The sequence below is a fragment of the Mastigoproctus giganteus genome, chromosome 8, assembly GCF_048544385.1.
Source record: "Mastigoproctus giganteus isolate SK-2022 chromosome 8, ASM4854438v1, whole genome shotgun sequence".
NCBI lineage: Eukaryota > Metazoa > Arthropoda > Arachnida > Uropygi > Thelyphonidae > Mastigoproctus > Mastigoproctus giganteus.
Window position 1 is genome coordinate 85,544,964 of NC_143582.1, and position 16,219 is coordinate 85,561,182.

Below are 16,219 nucleotides of genomic sequence, written 5' to 3' on the forward strand. Positions count from 1 at the left end.
ACATCCACACCAACTTTCAACAAAAGTGAAGATAGTCGAGCAGGGACCCCTAGGCCACTTGACATGGAATGACCCAATGTTAATGTAGTTAAAGATGTCTTTGCTAGAGGTTTCTTGTAATCTGCTTTAGCTTCCTAACCTCATTTGTAACTTGGTTACAGACTAATTTATATCTACTATAGGCTTCTGAATCACCTGATAATTTATATGTATCCCATGCACTTTTTTCTGTCACTTGTCTCACTAGATCATCTGACTTCTATTTAGGCCTTGAACAGTATTTCTTCATTGGTATGAGAAGCCTAATAGTTTCTATAATTACTTCCCTGACTGCTTTCCATTTATAATTTGCTGTTGGTAACGTCAGTTTTTTTTTTTTCCAGTTCATAGAATTTAAAAACTGTGAGACCACTGTAGTCATCCTTGCAAAAGCCTTTCTGTTTACCCTGAGACAGTAGTTATGTCTTTAATTAAATTTCACATTAGTACACTGTGATCTCTGCCACCCAATGAGTCCACAAAGATTATAATAATCTTACCGTAACATTTTTCATTATTTACATAAGTTTTGCAATTAACATTTTAATTTATACCTGGTAATTTGATAAATAGTATCATATTTCATAAACTTTGTTTCAGCTTTACCTACCATGTTGTTGTTGAAGATGGTTTGATTTACATATGTACAACAAAATCTAATTATGGCCGACGGATACCATATGCGTATCTAGAAGAGGTGAGTGCATAAAAAGAAATAAAAAAAAAAGTTTCTTCTGTTTTGTTCTATTTGCTTTATTTATCTGCAGGATGGTCTATGATTCAGACCAGTTCACTTATAGAAATAAGAGATTATATATTATTAAATAGTTATATATGGTTTAGTGTTACCAAAGTTAGACATATTTCACAAATATGCATCTGAAAAACTCAAGGAAAAAATTTTGTATTTGTAATGACTACACAGTAAAATAGGTTTTTTTTGGGGGGGGGCAATCAATATAAAATTCCTTTATTCTGTGACAACAATTTATGTCGATGGAGCATTCAGTATTGTACAAAGTTTTTCAAACAACCTTATATCATTCATGGCTACATAAATAGCTATTATATTCCATTAGTTGATTCCATTTGGTTGATTCCATTAGTTAGTATTCCATTAGTGGAGTTGATGGAATATACCCTATAATCTTGAGAGAGGCGGCAAGCGAGTGCATTGAACCACTGAGGCTGGTTATGCGAGCATCACTAGACTCTGGGGAGATTCCCTTGGATTGGAAAAGTGCAAATGTATCTCCCATACATAAGGGTGGCTCTAAAAGTGAAGTGGGAAATTATCGACCTGTCAGTCTGACTTCAGTAGTAGGGAAAATCATGGAGGCATTGATCAAGGGTGGAATTCAGGATCATTTGGATCGAATTGAAATTCTCAAGGATACTCAGCATGGTTTTGTAAAGGGAAAATCATGTTTAACAAATCTGGTTCGCTATTTCGAAAGGGTCACTCACGAGCTGGATTTAGGGAATAATTTCGACATTGTTTATTTAGATTTCAGCAAAGCTTTTGACTCAGTCCCACATGAGCGGTTGCTTTATAAGCTGGAACAGGTTGGAATCACTGGAAAAATCCTTAGATGGATAGAAGGATGGCTTCAGGGCAGGAGGCAGAGGGTTGTGATAAATGGCTATTCCTCAGATTGGGTTGCTGTAAGAAGTGGGGTTCCCCAAGGATCAGTATTAGGACCACTGTTGTTTTTAATTTTCATAAACGACATTGATGAAGGGATAGAGGGCGTGATGTCTAAATTTGCAGATGATGTTAAAATTGGTAGAGTAGTTAATGATCACTGTCAAGCTGAGCTTCTTCAGAGAGACCTAGATAGACTTCAAGAATGGTCAGAAAAATGGCAGCTGTGCTTTAATCCAACAAAGTGTAAGGTATTACACCTGGGAAACAGTAATCCCAAAATAACTTATTCACTTGGTGGAGTTCAACTAAACCCAGTACTGGAGGAAAGGGACTTGGGTGTTACGATACGGTCAGACATGAAATTCTCTGAGCATTGTAAACAGGTTGCAAGGAAGGCCCATGGTGTCCTATCGATGATCTATCGAACTTTTGCAAGTAGAGATAGGGACGTGATAATCCCATTATATAAGGCCTATGTTAGACCACACTTGGAATACTGTGTTCAAGTATGGAGACCGCACCTAAAGAAAGACATCGAGCTTCTTGAAAGGGTGCAAAGAAGGGTAACTCGCCTGGTGAGATCGGCAAAAGGGCGTCCGTATGAAGAAAGACTTCGAATATGTGGGTTGCAGAGTTTGGAAACTAGACACCTTAGGGGAGATTTGATTGAGGTGTTTAAGGCTCTGAGAGGCATCAGTAAAATGAATGAGGACAAAATTTTCAAGATTATAAATGATGCTAGAACTAGGGGACATAAATTCAAGTTACGCGGGGAAATGTTTAGATTGGACTGCAGGAAGTTTTATTTTAGCCAGCGAGTTATAAATTACTGGAATAAGTTGCCTTCATGGGTGGTAGAGGCCGACAGTTTGGGGAAATTCAAAGGTCATCTGGATAGTACTTTCGGGTAAGGGAAGCGCATAGGATGATAGGATTAATTTCCTTTTTATTTAATTTTTAATTTCATTTTATTATTTTTATTTATTTATTAATTATTATTATTTATTTATTTATTTAATTTTTGTTTTTATCATTGTTTTGTTCGGATTTTTTTTTTTTTTTTTTTTTGGCTGGTGCAGCATAAGCCATAGGCTTTCTTGCACCATACGGCCGTTACTAATACTAATACTAATTAATGGTTATTAGATTTATTATCCAGTAGGAAAAATACCTACTGCATAATAAATTGGTTGAGTCTTACAAACTGTCATTTCAAGCTGTAATGAAATAGGTTTTAAACCTACCAAAGTGTTATCTATTTTGAGAAGGCTGGTCATGCAGCAGATAGCACTATGGACTAATATTTATATTGTTAGATGTAGGTCTCATCTCAGCCATTCTTGGGAAATAATTTTTTTTTTAATTATTCTTATTTCATTTTTATCATTACAGTAAAATTGAAGTTTTTAGATAAATATAAAAAAGCAATTTATAAATATTTAGGAAAATCTTTGATCCAGATTCTGTTCTCTGAAAATGGTTACATTATCTTTTATTTTATTTTTATAGATCTAGCAACCACAGAAGGACCATTTTCACAATTTGCAGGTTATTTGGTTGATATATATAATTCTAAATAGGCAGCATCCCACTTTATTTCTGATCATAATCAGTTGTTGGATCTTATTTTAATTCACACCAAATAATTGCATTGCTTGGGTTCCCCCTTTCCCCATGACCTTGGGTCCTGAAGCAAAACAGCTTGGTGTGCATTGCTCAAGCTATCAGTCTTTAGTTTTCTTTTATTAATGGTTTCATTACAATTTGATATATGTAAAAATTCAGTGTATTCATATACCCTCCAAATTAAAATGAGAAATAAAATGGGTCAAAAAAAATTGCAAGATTACAGATCCTGGAGTTATAATTAAGATGCCTTCAAATAGTGCTGCACCTTTTCATTATAAGTAAAATATTTAATTCCATTATGTATTTATATGAAATTAAAATTAGTAAAAGCTCTCTTTTATTTTTATTTGCCATTATCCATGCAATTTACAAAAGATTTTAATCTTCTTGAATCATATTTGCATTAGTTTACACAAATTGTCATTGAACTTTTACTGACCACCTAGACAATGCATGCAATTTACATAGCCTTATGAATGTGCTTTCTTTCTTTTTTTTTTTAATTTTGAAACAAGCCATTAAATGAAAATATGGAACTCACTAACTATTTAACAAATTTAAGTTTTCACAAAACATCTCTAGTTATGAAATATTTATTCATTTGCCCTTATAAAAGGTTGTCATTTTTGACCCATGTAAAGAATGTTCAGTACTGTAGGGGCATTATTTCAAGGCAGATAAAAAAAAATTGCAAATTTTGAAATGCAGCTATTATTCAAAAGTTTAATAAATATTTTGTTAATTGAGAAATTTTTACAAACACAGTAGAATAAATGTTTTTCATTTCACATGATTCTTTATTTTAAAAACTTGTTCAATATAAGGTGGTATAAGATTTAATGAAAAACAAAGTTGAAAGTAATTTAGTTGCTTTTGTAAAATAACTTAACAAGTTACTTTTTTCTCTCAGAGAAACTTTTATCAACCAAATAATTTGGTACTTTTAAAAAGTAACTTGCCCATCTCTGTCCAGTCCTCTTTTGGAATGGCAGGAACTTTTTTTTTATACTCTTTAGATATAGTAACTGCCTTGACAAAACTTTTTCTCAAATCTAAGTGGTGTTGGTTTATTCTTCAGGTTTCAAAACAATTCAGAATAGTGCCCTATCAACTTCCTGTCCTCTGCTTCTTTTTCTAACCAGCTCCTTAGATATTTCGAACTTTTTCAGACCTGTTGAACAGTGCATGTAGTGCTGCAGAGCCAGATGAACTTTATCAAGTGATGCTACATCTTGATGACAGAGCTCTTCTCTGTCTTTTACAACTGAAAATGTCTAGAAAATATTATCCTAATTCCTCTTACTCCACTGTCCTGGTCTCCTGAAGCCTGAAATAAACCGTACCAATCCTCATAGCTACAGACTAATCTCTTTTACACGCTGCCTCAGTAAAATTCTTGAAAAAATAATTCAAGTCAACTTGTATGTTTGAGCCACTTTAGTAAGTAATAGTCAATATGGTTTTTGTCAAACAGATCATTCCTATTTCTTAACACTAGTTAGAATTTGTTGCCAATTTTACTTTTATTAAAAAGGAACATCTTTTTGTGATTTCCATTGATATAGAGGTCATTTGACATTACTTGTTGGCATGCTATACATAGCAAACTGTGTGTGCTCTTAGTCTGTGGGAGGCAACCACCCTCGGTGGAGAATTTTCTCTGTAGCCACTCTTTTCAAGTTTGATACCAAAATGTCCTCTTTACAACATTTTCTCAGTAGAGGAGGAATACCACATCAGTCTTTACTGAATGCTATTTCCCCCCCCCCCCCCCCGAATGTATTCTATCACATCCACATACATTCGAGGCTTATATTACATTGTTGACAGCTGTTTCTTGCCATTTCCACAGAATAAAATTTATTGTACTTTATCCCTGAATAAAATACAAAAATGGGCAGAGGTGAGTTGGTTATTGTCTCTAAATAACATAAAATTTAGGGACAATTTAGAGACTGTTCAAAAATCACCTTGGTAAACAACCAACTGCATACAGATTCTGTATTCAAATTTATACGTTTACCATCTTGATTGCTAATAACAACATTTTTCCAATGTTATTACTTGAGATAAAATTAAATTTCTTATATCATATTAAATACACAATGTATCATCCATTTCAAGAAGTTGAACCTACCATCTTCATTTTATATGCCCTAAATTGTGGAACAGATTTTACTTCCTTTTTTCAGGTATGATCATATGAACCAGAGCTGTAATGCTCAATATGTTCTATGTTGATATCAATATTTGTAAAATAAAAAGAGGAGTTTACCTCAATATAGTATGTAGAACACTTCCGTATATTACTTTCCAGAAATTAAAACGAAAAAATTGAATAATGTTACATTAGAGTAACAAATAATTAAAAAATAATTAAAAATCAATTTAACACAATTAAAAATCAATTTAATGCAATTAAAAATAAGAAAATTAAAGGAATTTTAACGAAACAATTGCAAAATGATTTTTCTTTCCTGAAAGCTGACAATGCATGGTCAGCTTCGGGAAAGAAAAATCGTTTTGCAATTTTTTTGTTAAAATTCCTTTAATTTTCTTATTTTTAATTGCATTAAATTGATTTTTAATTGTGTTAAATTGATTTTTAATTATTTGTTACTCTAATGTAAGTTTTTCGTTTTAATTTCTGGAGAATAATATATGGAAGTGTTCTATGTACTATATTGAGGTAAACTCCTCTTATTATTTTACAAATTTTTTTCATGTATATATTAGGCACTGATTAGATCTTATCGACGTTACGGTGCTCTCCATCTGTTATTCTGCCAGAAAAAATATGCTATGATGGCTCCAACACAACAGCCTAAGGATTGCTTTCAGAACATCACTAGTATTTAGTTTGTATTGACTTTTACAAGCCTCTCCCACTACTTCTTTGTATGACATTGTTACTTTGCAGTTAAAATGCAAAGGTGCTATTTTGCACCCATTCCTCTTTTAACCCTCTGTTTGAAAATTTCTACAGAAATAAACCCATTGCTGTAAAATGAGCAGACCTTAGTCTTCTTCACTAGTCACATGGATGGAATGTTTTCATCCATGTGTAATAATCATCCTCTCAGGTGATTTTTCTGTAGAAAACAATCATGCAATAAATCCACAAAAGTCTTGCTAGTGTGTGAGTGACCAACCCACAAGTTCCAGCCAATATCTGGAAAGTTAAAATCCCCCATTACAAGACAATCTGATTTACTGGGCCTTTTCTCTGTATAGTTGTTTGTTGTACTCATCAGAGTCATTAAGCCTATAACACACTCCTACTCTCAACTTTGTTTTCCAAGTGCTTATGTCACACGACTGACTCAACACTGCACTGTCCACCTATGTCACCTGGATGTACTTCCTTAGATTTTGTTCCTTAACTAACAGCATCACCCCCCCTCCTCCCCTTCTATCCTTCCTGTACACCTTGTACTCCACAAATTCCAACTCTGCATTCCTTATCTGTGTTACACAATGTCTCTGATATCCTAACAACATCAGCCTTTGATGTCTTCACCAGTACATCAAATTTATTTACTATACTCCTAGCATTAGTGTACATGCAAGTATACATGCACCTGTTCTTACTCTTAGTTACCCTTTCACAACCCATGTATTTACTTGTTCCATGATGACCCCCCCCCCCCCAGCAGTCTGTGAAGTCCTCAGTACCTTGCTTTCCAGGCTACTACTCATTCCAATAAAAGCAGTGCAAGAATCACTTTCACTGCTGCCTGTGGCTACTATGAATCCCCTCCCAAGTTAGCTGTTTTCCGACCCACCTAACACTGCCTCGATAGCATTAGAAAATATTCTTGCACCCTTTCTATTTAAGTGTATCCCATGTAGAAAGAAACTCTCCTGTTAACAAGCACACGGACTACGCTGAGAAAAATTCTAACCCATGAGCCTTGCACAATCTCTCCAGAGCCAAATTGATTGACAAGGCTTTCATCATATACTCCCTCCTATCATGTCTTGCAGAATTGCAAACACCTTCAAATTTAACCCTAACTTGCAACTTTTTTTTTCAACATTGTAAATCTGCAGATTTCCTACTCTTAATGTCATTAGAGCCAACATGTACAACAATATCACCCTTTGCGATATTGTTGTACATGTTGTGTATTGTTGTACCGTATTCCCGTCTGCTGGGGTACATTCCAGCCCCAACTGGGTTCAGCAAGTTAATTCTATAATTTTTACTCTAATTACAGAGCTGAAACTCGCTATAGTTGGAGCCAGAACTGTTTTCTTGAATTTTCCCACTTCAATTTTCAAAACCTTCTATTGAATTTCACGCAAATGACAAGAATGTGACATCAAGTATGCAATTAATTAGGCCTTTTCAATTAATTTTTTTACCCCCGCCGTAACCAGCCTAGAGCTAATGAAACCCGACACTTGATTCGTTTCTTGATGTAAAGCGCACGAATTTCTTTTTACAGAGAGTAGTAGTTCTGATAAACAACTCCGCCTGAATATGAACGAAGCATGGGAAGTAAATATCACGTGACCTCGTCTCCCGTACAGCTACATCGAGACGGGAAGGAAGAAGTGTAAATAAACAAAAGACACACCGCATGCTTAATTTCTGAAATCACCGCAAGCTACTGTTTTAGACATAAGAAGCAATAAAACGATACAGTAGCAACAACTGTTTATGAAAAGGTGAACAGATCGTATTTCCTTTCTTCAACGTGTATTGCTCCTACGAACAGAAGATCAAGGAAATTCATCTTTTAGAAATGAGAAAAACTGGTGTAAAACTGATAACACTGCAATGCGCATTTGATAAAAAAAAGTTTGCTTTATTGTAATTGTTTTCAGTAAACAATATCGGAACAGCAGTTTCCTGGGTTTGCTCTTCTAACGAAATTTCGAGAAAATATTTCTATTTATAGCTGCGTTATAAACTTCGAAAACTGGTGCATCAGAGGAAAGAAGAAAAAAAATCATCCGCTATGAATAACGGGTTGTTTCTTGAAATGTGTCTTCTTCACAAAACTGCAAGATTTCGAACAATACAAAGCTAACAGATTACGACTAACGGCTGCTCAAAAAGTATCGTTAGAAGATATTTGCTTGTTACGCTTTGATGTCATTGCAAAGGGAGAAATTCTGTTAGTTCAGAAGCCGAATAAATTCACTATCCGCTGTCCTGAGCTGCAATAAACCCCTCTGAAAAGTAGATTTACTCCCCATCACTTTTCTTGTTTTACTGTGGTTTTTGGCAGACGAGTTGGTGACTGCTAAATGCGGTACAGTTTCTTGTATTCTCTCTATTTTGGGATCTCTGACAGTGTGGTCATCACGGAATATAAACAGAAAATTTGTTTGTCAAAATACTGCCCACCAATTATCACCTCTTTTACCGACCTTCTAATGTATGTTGTGTTCAAATAATCCACTTTGCAAAATTTGAAAGTGCTACATCAATTAGGAGCAAAAACGGTTTCCCCCAACATAGTGAATTACTTTATAGGTATAATAAAGGACGACTGCTAATGATTTTACTGACTGGAGGGAAGTGTCCACAATAAAATATCAATTAGGAGCAAGAACGGTTTCCCCGAACATAGTGAATTGCTTTATAGGTATAATGAAGGACGACCACTGATGATTTTACTGACTGGAAGGAAGTGTCCACAATAAAACATCTGTACAAGGCGGAAACATGCGGTCACTCAAAGGATAAGCATTCAAGGATAAGCAGTACAGCGGTGTTTGAAATTTATAATGCAGTTCACTAGCTAATATTTCCAGAGGAATTATTGTGAATTTTTTCTGAAATGAGCACCAGAACAAAATCTGACTAATTAGTACTTCTGCATCCTAGGATGAACTGACTAATTAGAGCTTCAGCATCTGTGTTGAAACGCCGTGCATGCCGATATCGTTGGCTACAGCAGTTTTAATGTAAAGAAATGAAGCAAAATATTGTAACAGAACTATAATGCAAAATAATGTTAGAAATATTGTTCTCTAAAACAATTGTAGTTTCGGCATCCTAGGATGAAGCTGACTTAGAGCTGCAATGCTGTTTTTTTATTATTATTATTTATTTTCTTTATTTATTTTGTGTTTTTGTATGGGCAGCTCCTAGAACAAAAGTTCATCTTGGCCTTGTTGCTCTATTCAGTTTTTACGCACTGTCAAGGTGAGGCCAGTGTGTTGTGGAAAAAAAAAAAAAAATCGTCCCGCACAGGAATTTTTCATCCTGCACGGGAGAAAGTGACAGGAAAGAAAAACTGTTTGTGAGCTTATGTGTGTGTTCTGTATTGTGATGTTGTGTTTGGGCATTTTGGCTACCTGGAAGCAGTGATCACCTGGACGACTGCCTCCAGGTACTTGTCCCTAGCAGGAGGGCAAGGCCTCCCCTACTATCTGCACGCCCTTCTCCCTGGGGAACGAGGTTCCCAGGGAGGAAAGAAAAACTTGTATAAGATGAAGAGAGGGAAGAAGAAAAGAGGAGAAGAACTATTCCGGCCCAGGAAAGCCCCAATCCAGGATGGATTGCTAGAACAACACAAGAAAAAAAAATAATAAAATAAATAATCATAAATTTAAAAAAACAATAATAATAAAATAAATGAAAGTTAGCTCTCTGGACCTTTGACAATCTCTTGGCCTTCTCCCCACCAAAAGGGTATTTTTTATTTTTCTCTCTCTCTCTCTGGTTGGACTAGAAAGGGTGGACTCCCTCCCCTAAGGAGTTTTTTCCCCCCTCAAGTGATAGAAGGAAATTGGAAATTTCAAGAAAATGAACTCTGTTTTTCTTCATTCGGTGAATGGCTACTCTGTTAGTGCAAGAGAAGTGACTTTATTACAGTTTCAGCTCAGAATGGAATTCAAGCATTGAAACACGTGACATTTTATGGTGAATTTTTCAGGCATTGTATGATAATGAAAATTCAATTTTTTTCTTGAAATTTTTTGATGGTATCAAATGCATATCAAGGAAATATTGAAGTATTCACTAACAATTACTTATAATTTCCCAATCCCTCACTACGAGTAACGGATTGTTCTCACAATCTGTTACTAGCAGCGCATTTTTTTTTTTTTCCCTGTTTGTACACCAGGTGAGATGCATGTGAAGTTCCTTCAACATCAGTTTTTGAAGTTTATAACGCAGCTATGAATAGAAATATTTTCTTGAAAGTTCGTAAGAAGATCAAATATACATCCATGAAACTGCTGTTCCGATTTAGGCCTCTAAAAACAATTACAATAAAGCGAACTTTTTTTTTTTATTTATGAAATGCGTATTGTAGTTTTACAACAGTTTTTTTTTTCCTTTTGTTTTCCTTCCATTTCAGCTTCCAATAGGTGAATTTCCTTGTTTTTTTTTTTTTTTTTTTGTTACTGGATACAATTCATATTGAAGAAAGGAAATGTGATATTTTAGTTTTTCAAAACCAATTCTTTGCAATTCTTTCGTACGACAATTACGAAAAGCAGTAAAGCAACTGTTGTGAGAGAGCCATGCAAATTAGTGTTTGCAAGTAATGATGCTCAACTGTTTGTTTTCCACGAAAGTTGTTTACAGTTTCATTTTCTCCTTGGATCACCTTGGTAATGCTAATGATGTAAGCTTGACCAGTCAATTATCTCTCCACGTGTGTTGATTCGTTTTAGCCAGAGGCGCTGAGCTGAGGTATGAATTTTTGAACTAATGATGTAAACGTTTTATTTTCAAAGCTTGGATCTTGTTTTGCTGACATCAAAATTTAATAAATTGAAATGTGATCGTACATTTTTGCTGTTTTAGAGTGAATTAATAGTTTTTGCTGAGCGCTAAAGGTAGGAAATGAAAGAATATACTTCTGTTTATGTATGTTGCTCTATTTGCAAAATTGAGTAGAAATTTCCATAATTTCTACTCAATTTTGCAAATTGAGTAGAAATTATGGAAATTATTATTTTCTTCAGGGGAGACAACTTTTTAGTGAGGGGTTAAAATTAGGCTTAAAACAGGGCAGACCTGGCTCGGGTTAAAAAGATATCTGCTCTACGTCATCAACTTTTGCCCCTGTGAGACATACCCTGGTCCTATTCCACCTATCCTTTTTGCCCAATATATTTCCTGTCTCCCAGACAATAGTTATCAATAATAACTAGATCCTGTGGGATCAGGGCATTCTACTCTGTAGGTACATGGACTATCATAGATCTATGGTACACAGTCCTGCCAACATGGCACAGCATACCTCCCGCAATGTTCAGAGGCCTTATAGAGTCAGTGCCTTACTAGTGATACCTACCATTAGGCAGTGGTCATAATGTTTTGACAGGAGTGTGCAAATATCTTTCTGTACAGTCATACTAAAAAGAGAGCACCTGAGTATATTATACCACAAGTAGTGTGAGATCATTATTAGATACCTAGTTCATCCTCTTGTACTGGAGAAGTGATAAAATAAGATATAAAATCTTTGAGTAACATAGCTGGATCTAAAGAAAAGTCCTTCACCTAGAGGTGCACTTTTAGTTGGAATGAGTTTGTAGTGTATTTCGGTTTTTTCCCCCCACTTCGTCATATTTAATGCATTAAACCAAGCACAATTGGAGGTGAGTTTTGTTTAAATATTTGAACCATTGGCTGTTTATGATATGTAAATCATATCTTTAATGGATTATTATTGAAACTATAAGTTTAGCATTGATGAGTTGAGGATCAGCTCAACTCAAAAGAAATGAATAATCAAGAAGTTACTGTTAACTTATTTTCTAATAGCATAGATGGTTTGCATTTCAGAAGCCTGAGGAATCTGATACAGAAACCAGAAATAAAGAAAATAAATGAAGGAAAAGGTTTGAGAAATCAGAAGAAATTTGGATCATACAGATACTGAAATAGAAAATAAGATGATTGAAACATGTTCCCTGTCAGTAATACAGTGTTTGGCTATTTTTTTATTAGTTTATTTTTGTGGTAAACTGATACACTATTGAAATACTATTGACATCTCTTGACATGGATTAGTTAGACTTGGGAGGTTCAGAATGGAAAAAAATACTTGGGGTATGATACAATCAAACGAAGTATACCATAAATCAGTGGTTTTCAACCAGGGTGCTGTGTAATTTGGGTTTAAGTTACTTAAAATTATTATTATTTATTATTTTTTAAAATGTTTATTTCATTATAAAAAGGTGTATGGCATCCATTGTACCATATCTTTTTAATTTTGTGGTCATCTATAATTGATCTTTATTTAGTACCTCTATATAAAGAATAAAATTATATAGGTACAGTTGATTCCGGTTATTTGGGACACATCGGGACTAGTGCATTTTGGCCCGATTAAGTGGCTGCCCCAGTTATCCGAAGTTTCATGTAAAAAAGTTAAAAATACAATGTACCCTGCTTTACAGTTGGTTCACTGTACAATCAAATCGCATTATGATGGAGTCACCATAGTCAAGTACCATTCACTATACGATGTGTAGTAAGCACCAGTCATTGTGATCACGTTTGTGAATTGAATTTTAATTCTATTACTTAAACAGCGATTCTAATTAGTGAAAATAGTTGGAATATTATCCACAGGCTATAAAAGTAAAGAAATATTAAGCACAAATCTACTCTTTTACCTTACCAATTAAAAAATTAAATGATACGTGAAAATCGGAAGAATATATGTGATAATGGGGAATAATTAATAAGTACTGTAATATGTACATACCAACTAGCTGACATTTCTGTTCACTGACATTTGTGGGTGAGGGTTAAAATTTAAAACAGTAAAAAGATAAGCAATCAATAACAAAGAACACAGCACACACAGATTTCAAGTAACATGATACATGCAATTGAGAACGGAGTAGAAGTATAAACACATTTCACCATAATAACCCACAGAATTCCAGCTTTTGGTATTAGTGCAAATTCAATATGATCGAGTTTACTATCTGTTTGATATATTGCACTAACAAAAAAGCCCAATAAACAGGTGACTGCTACTTGTTTTTGTTGTTTTATGGTTGTGACCTCCAGAAATCCAACCGAACCATGTGGTACAGTTGGAGACAATCGTAGGGTAATCTCCAGTGTTGCAGTCTCCTGCCCCGATTAAACAGCATGTTGTCCTGATTAAGCGAAGTAAACCCTGGCTATTTCTCGATTGGGTTCTGGTTTTTAAGATCTGCCCCGATTAGCCAGTGGCCCAAATAACCGAAATCCACTGTATATATTGAAAGGTTGAAAACCACTGTGTTAGGTATTTCTTTGGGCCTAGGGGTACCATGAAAAAATTACTGGGACACTAAGGGTGCCGTGAACCGAGAAAGTTTGGGAACCTCTGCCATAAATGGACAGTGAGAAGGTACTGTATCAGTGTTGTATCAGTGATTTTTCAGGTCTTTGCATAGATGGAAAGGATATCATTATTGCTCTGCATGAAATGGTGTTGTTGCACTTGGCATGTTTTATCCATGTCTGGGTGCCATGCCTACAAAAATAACTTCTAGAGAAGTTATTCAAATTAGTGAGGAGTATTGTGTTTACAAGGAACAGCTTAAAGGTTCTGGCTGTAAAGGATGGCATCTAGATTTCTTGTGGGGTGGGGGATGATGCATGGGGTCCTGCAGGGGATCACTAAAATGAATGTTAGAGGTATGTTATTGTGGTAGAAGAGACAAGGCCCTGGGGAGGACACAATTTTAAAATCTAATGAGTAACAGAGCTGGATTTCGTGAAATTTACCCTCATTCATGCAGTATGTTGTAGATCATTGGAATAAATTATGTTCTGAAACGAGAATCTAGTGTCTTAAAACAGAATTTAATGATTCTTTTTTGATGATGGGGAAAAAGTATGAGCAATTGGTGTGTTTTTTTTTTTTTTTTTTTGGTAGACAAAAAAAAAAAACCAGTTCCCTTGTATAATTAGTTTAATGGAAAAGAGGGTAATAAAACCCAAGTTTAGTATACTTTGCTATGAATCATTTCATTATAGAAATTATACCACAAGGAATGCTTTGCCTTTTTTTTTTTTATGCAACAATTTAAAGTTCAACACACACACACACACACAATAGTGAAACTATTCCATTCATTTTTATTATTTGTGAGACTGGGAGAAAGAAACAATTAATTAATAATTGAAAGTTGATGTTGACTACTTAAAAGATGTGTCCCTATAGAACCCTTTCATATGTCATGAATTTCTTTTACTTGGCTGGAGCTCATAGTACCTTTTTAGGTTTCCTTAAAATGACGAAACATGTTCCCTGTCAGTAATAGCATGTTATCAGTGTTAGAAATATCAGGTTATTTTGTGTACTGATCTGATAACCAGTGACTTCCAATAATCCTTAGTACTAATTTAGCCTAACTCACTTGATTTATTTGTATTTTACTGATAAATTACAAAAGTGTGATTTATCAGTAAGATACAAATATATGATACATAGGTAAACTGTAAATTTTACAGTCTATTCTGTGCCATTTCAGTATGTAAGATTTGCAACTTTCCAATTACAGGTGACCCCCGCTTAATGCTGATAATTCTTTCTGGAAAAACAGAGCGCTAAGTGAATCTGCACTACGCGAGCGCTGCAGTCCCATAAGGTAACATATGTATTTGTGAGTTTCGGTCGTTGCCATAGGATATTTCCTAATCAATAATAAACGGTAGTGAAAAGATGTACAAATGTTGGTCAAAATATTTAATATTCAAATATTTGTACATATAAAATATTCTGCATTACATACGTATATAATTATGTGGCAACTACTTATATATCAAAATTAAATTTAAAATTCCAATTAAAATCATGAATTTAATCATGAAAAATGTGTCGATTTTGGGTTGAACTTTGGCCCTCTTCCAAATAAACTAAAAGGGGTATTAATTTTAAATCCCCCGCAGCATTACCACCCAACAATAAAGTCAGCCGATCCTTCACAGTTTCGAAACCTGGCATGTTTTTTTCTTCTTTACCTGGCATGTTTTTTTTCTTCTTCAAAATGAAACTTCTTTTAGGCATTTGTTTCCACAAAAGTCCTGCTTCATCTATGTTAAAAACTTGTTGAGAAGTATAACACATAATACCCCGCTTCAATAATTTTAACAAGTTCTTTTTTTAAAGTTTCGGCTCCTTCTGTACTTGCAGCTTCTCCCTGGATTTTAAATCTATTCAATCAGCCCTTACTAGTTTTAAATGGTTGCACATTTTTTTTTTTTTTTTTTTAAAGATGAGTTTTCTCCAGATCATCATATTGGCTAATCTCTCTCTCTCTCTCTCTCTTTTTTAAAATAATATTTAACTTAACTGAATTCTGCATTGGATATTATCTTCAATAAAATTAGTCTTTCCATTTCAATCCTAATAGTCGGCCTAGCCCTAGTTGTTTGCAGTGAAACAGCTATATTTCCCGCTGCTAAAATTAATTTATTTTTTTATAATTGTTCTTACAGTTAAACTTGCAAGTCTTAAATTATGGCACACATCCTCTTGTTGTTGACCGGAATTGATTCGCTTCAAAACGACTAACTTAATTTTCAAATTCAGTATTTTTCTTACATTATAGTCTTCACACTGCCCAGACGTTGCTTTTTCATTCTTATCGGCCATTATTAACTCTTCGAAAATGTAACTGTGTGGGTTGCATTAATTACGATACAATGTTCAAGTAAACTGTCCGTTACGCACGATGTCTAATACTGTACTGAGTGATGACTAGACTTCGGATAAATGCATATAATACAAATATTACAAGCAATATATTTTATAATTTTTTAAAATGTAGATCTGAGAACTAAGTAACAAGTCACTGTACTGCAATTAAATTAGCGTGCGAGAAAATTTCACTGAGCATGGGAAACATTTTAATGCTGTTTTGCTATTCATTTTCTAAGCATTAAAAAATGCTTAGAAAAGCATTTTCAAG

At 34.5% G+C, this 16,219-nt stretch overlaps 1 protein-coding gene across 2 annotated transcripts in view; it reads left to right on the top strand.

Moving 5' to 3' along the window:
* LOC150081694 (vesicle-associated membrane protein 7-like) overlaps positions 1-16,219 on the top strand; it is an 81,388-nt gene that overhangs the window by 22,634 nt on the left and 42,535 nt on the right. For both annotated transcript variants that reach the window (XM_090379559.1, XM_090379558.1), the window contains exon 3: positions 640-736. In XM_090379559.1, the coding sequence (XP_090235685.1) occupies positions 640-736 (97 nt within the window). The remainder of the gene's footprint in view (positions 1-639; positions 737-16,219) is intronic.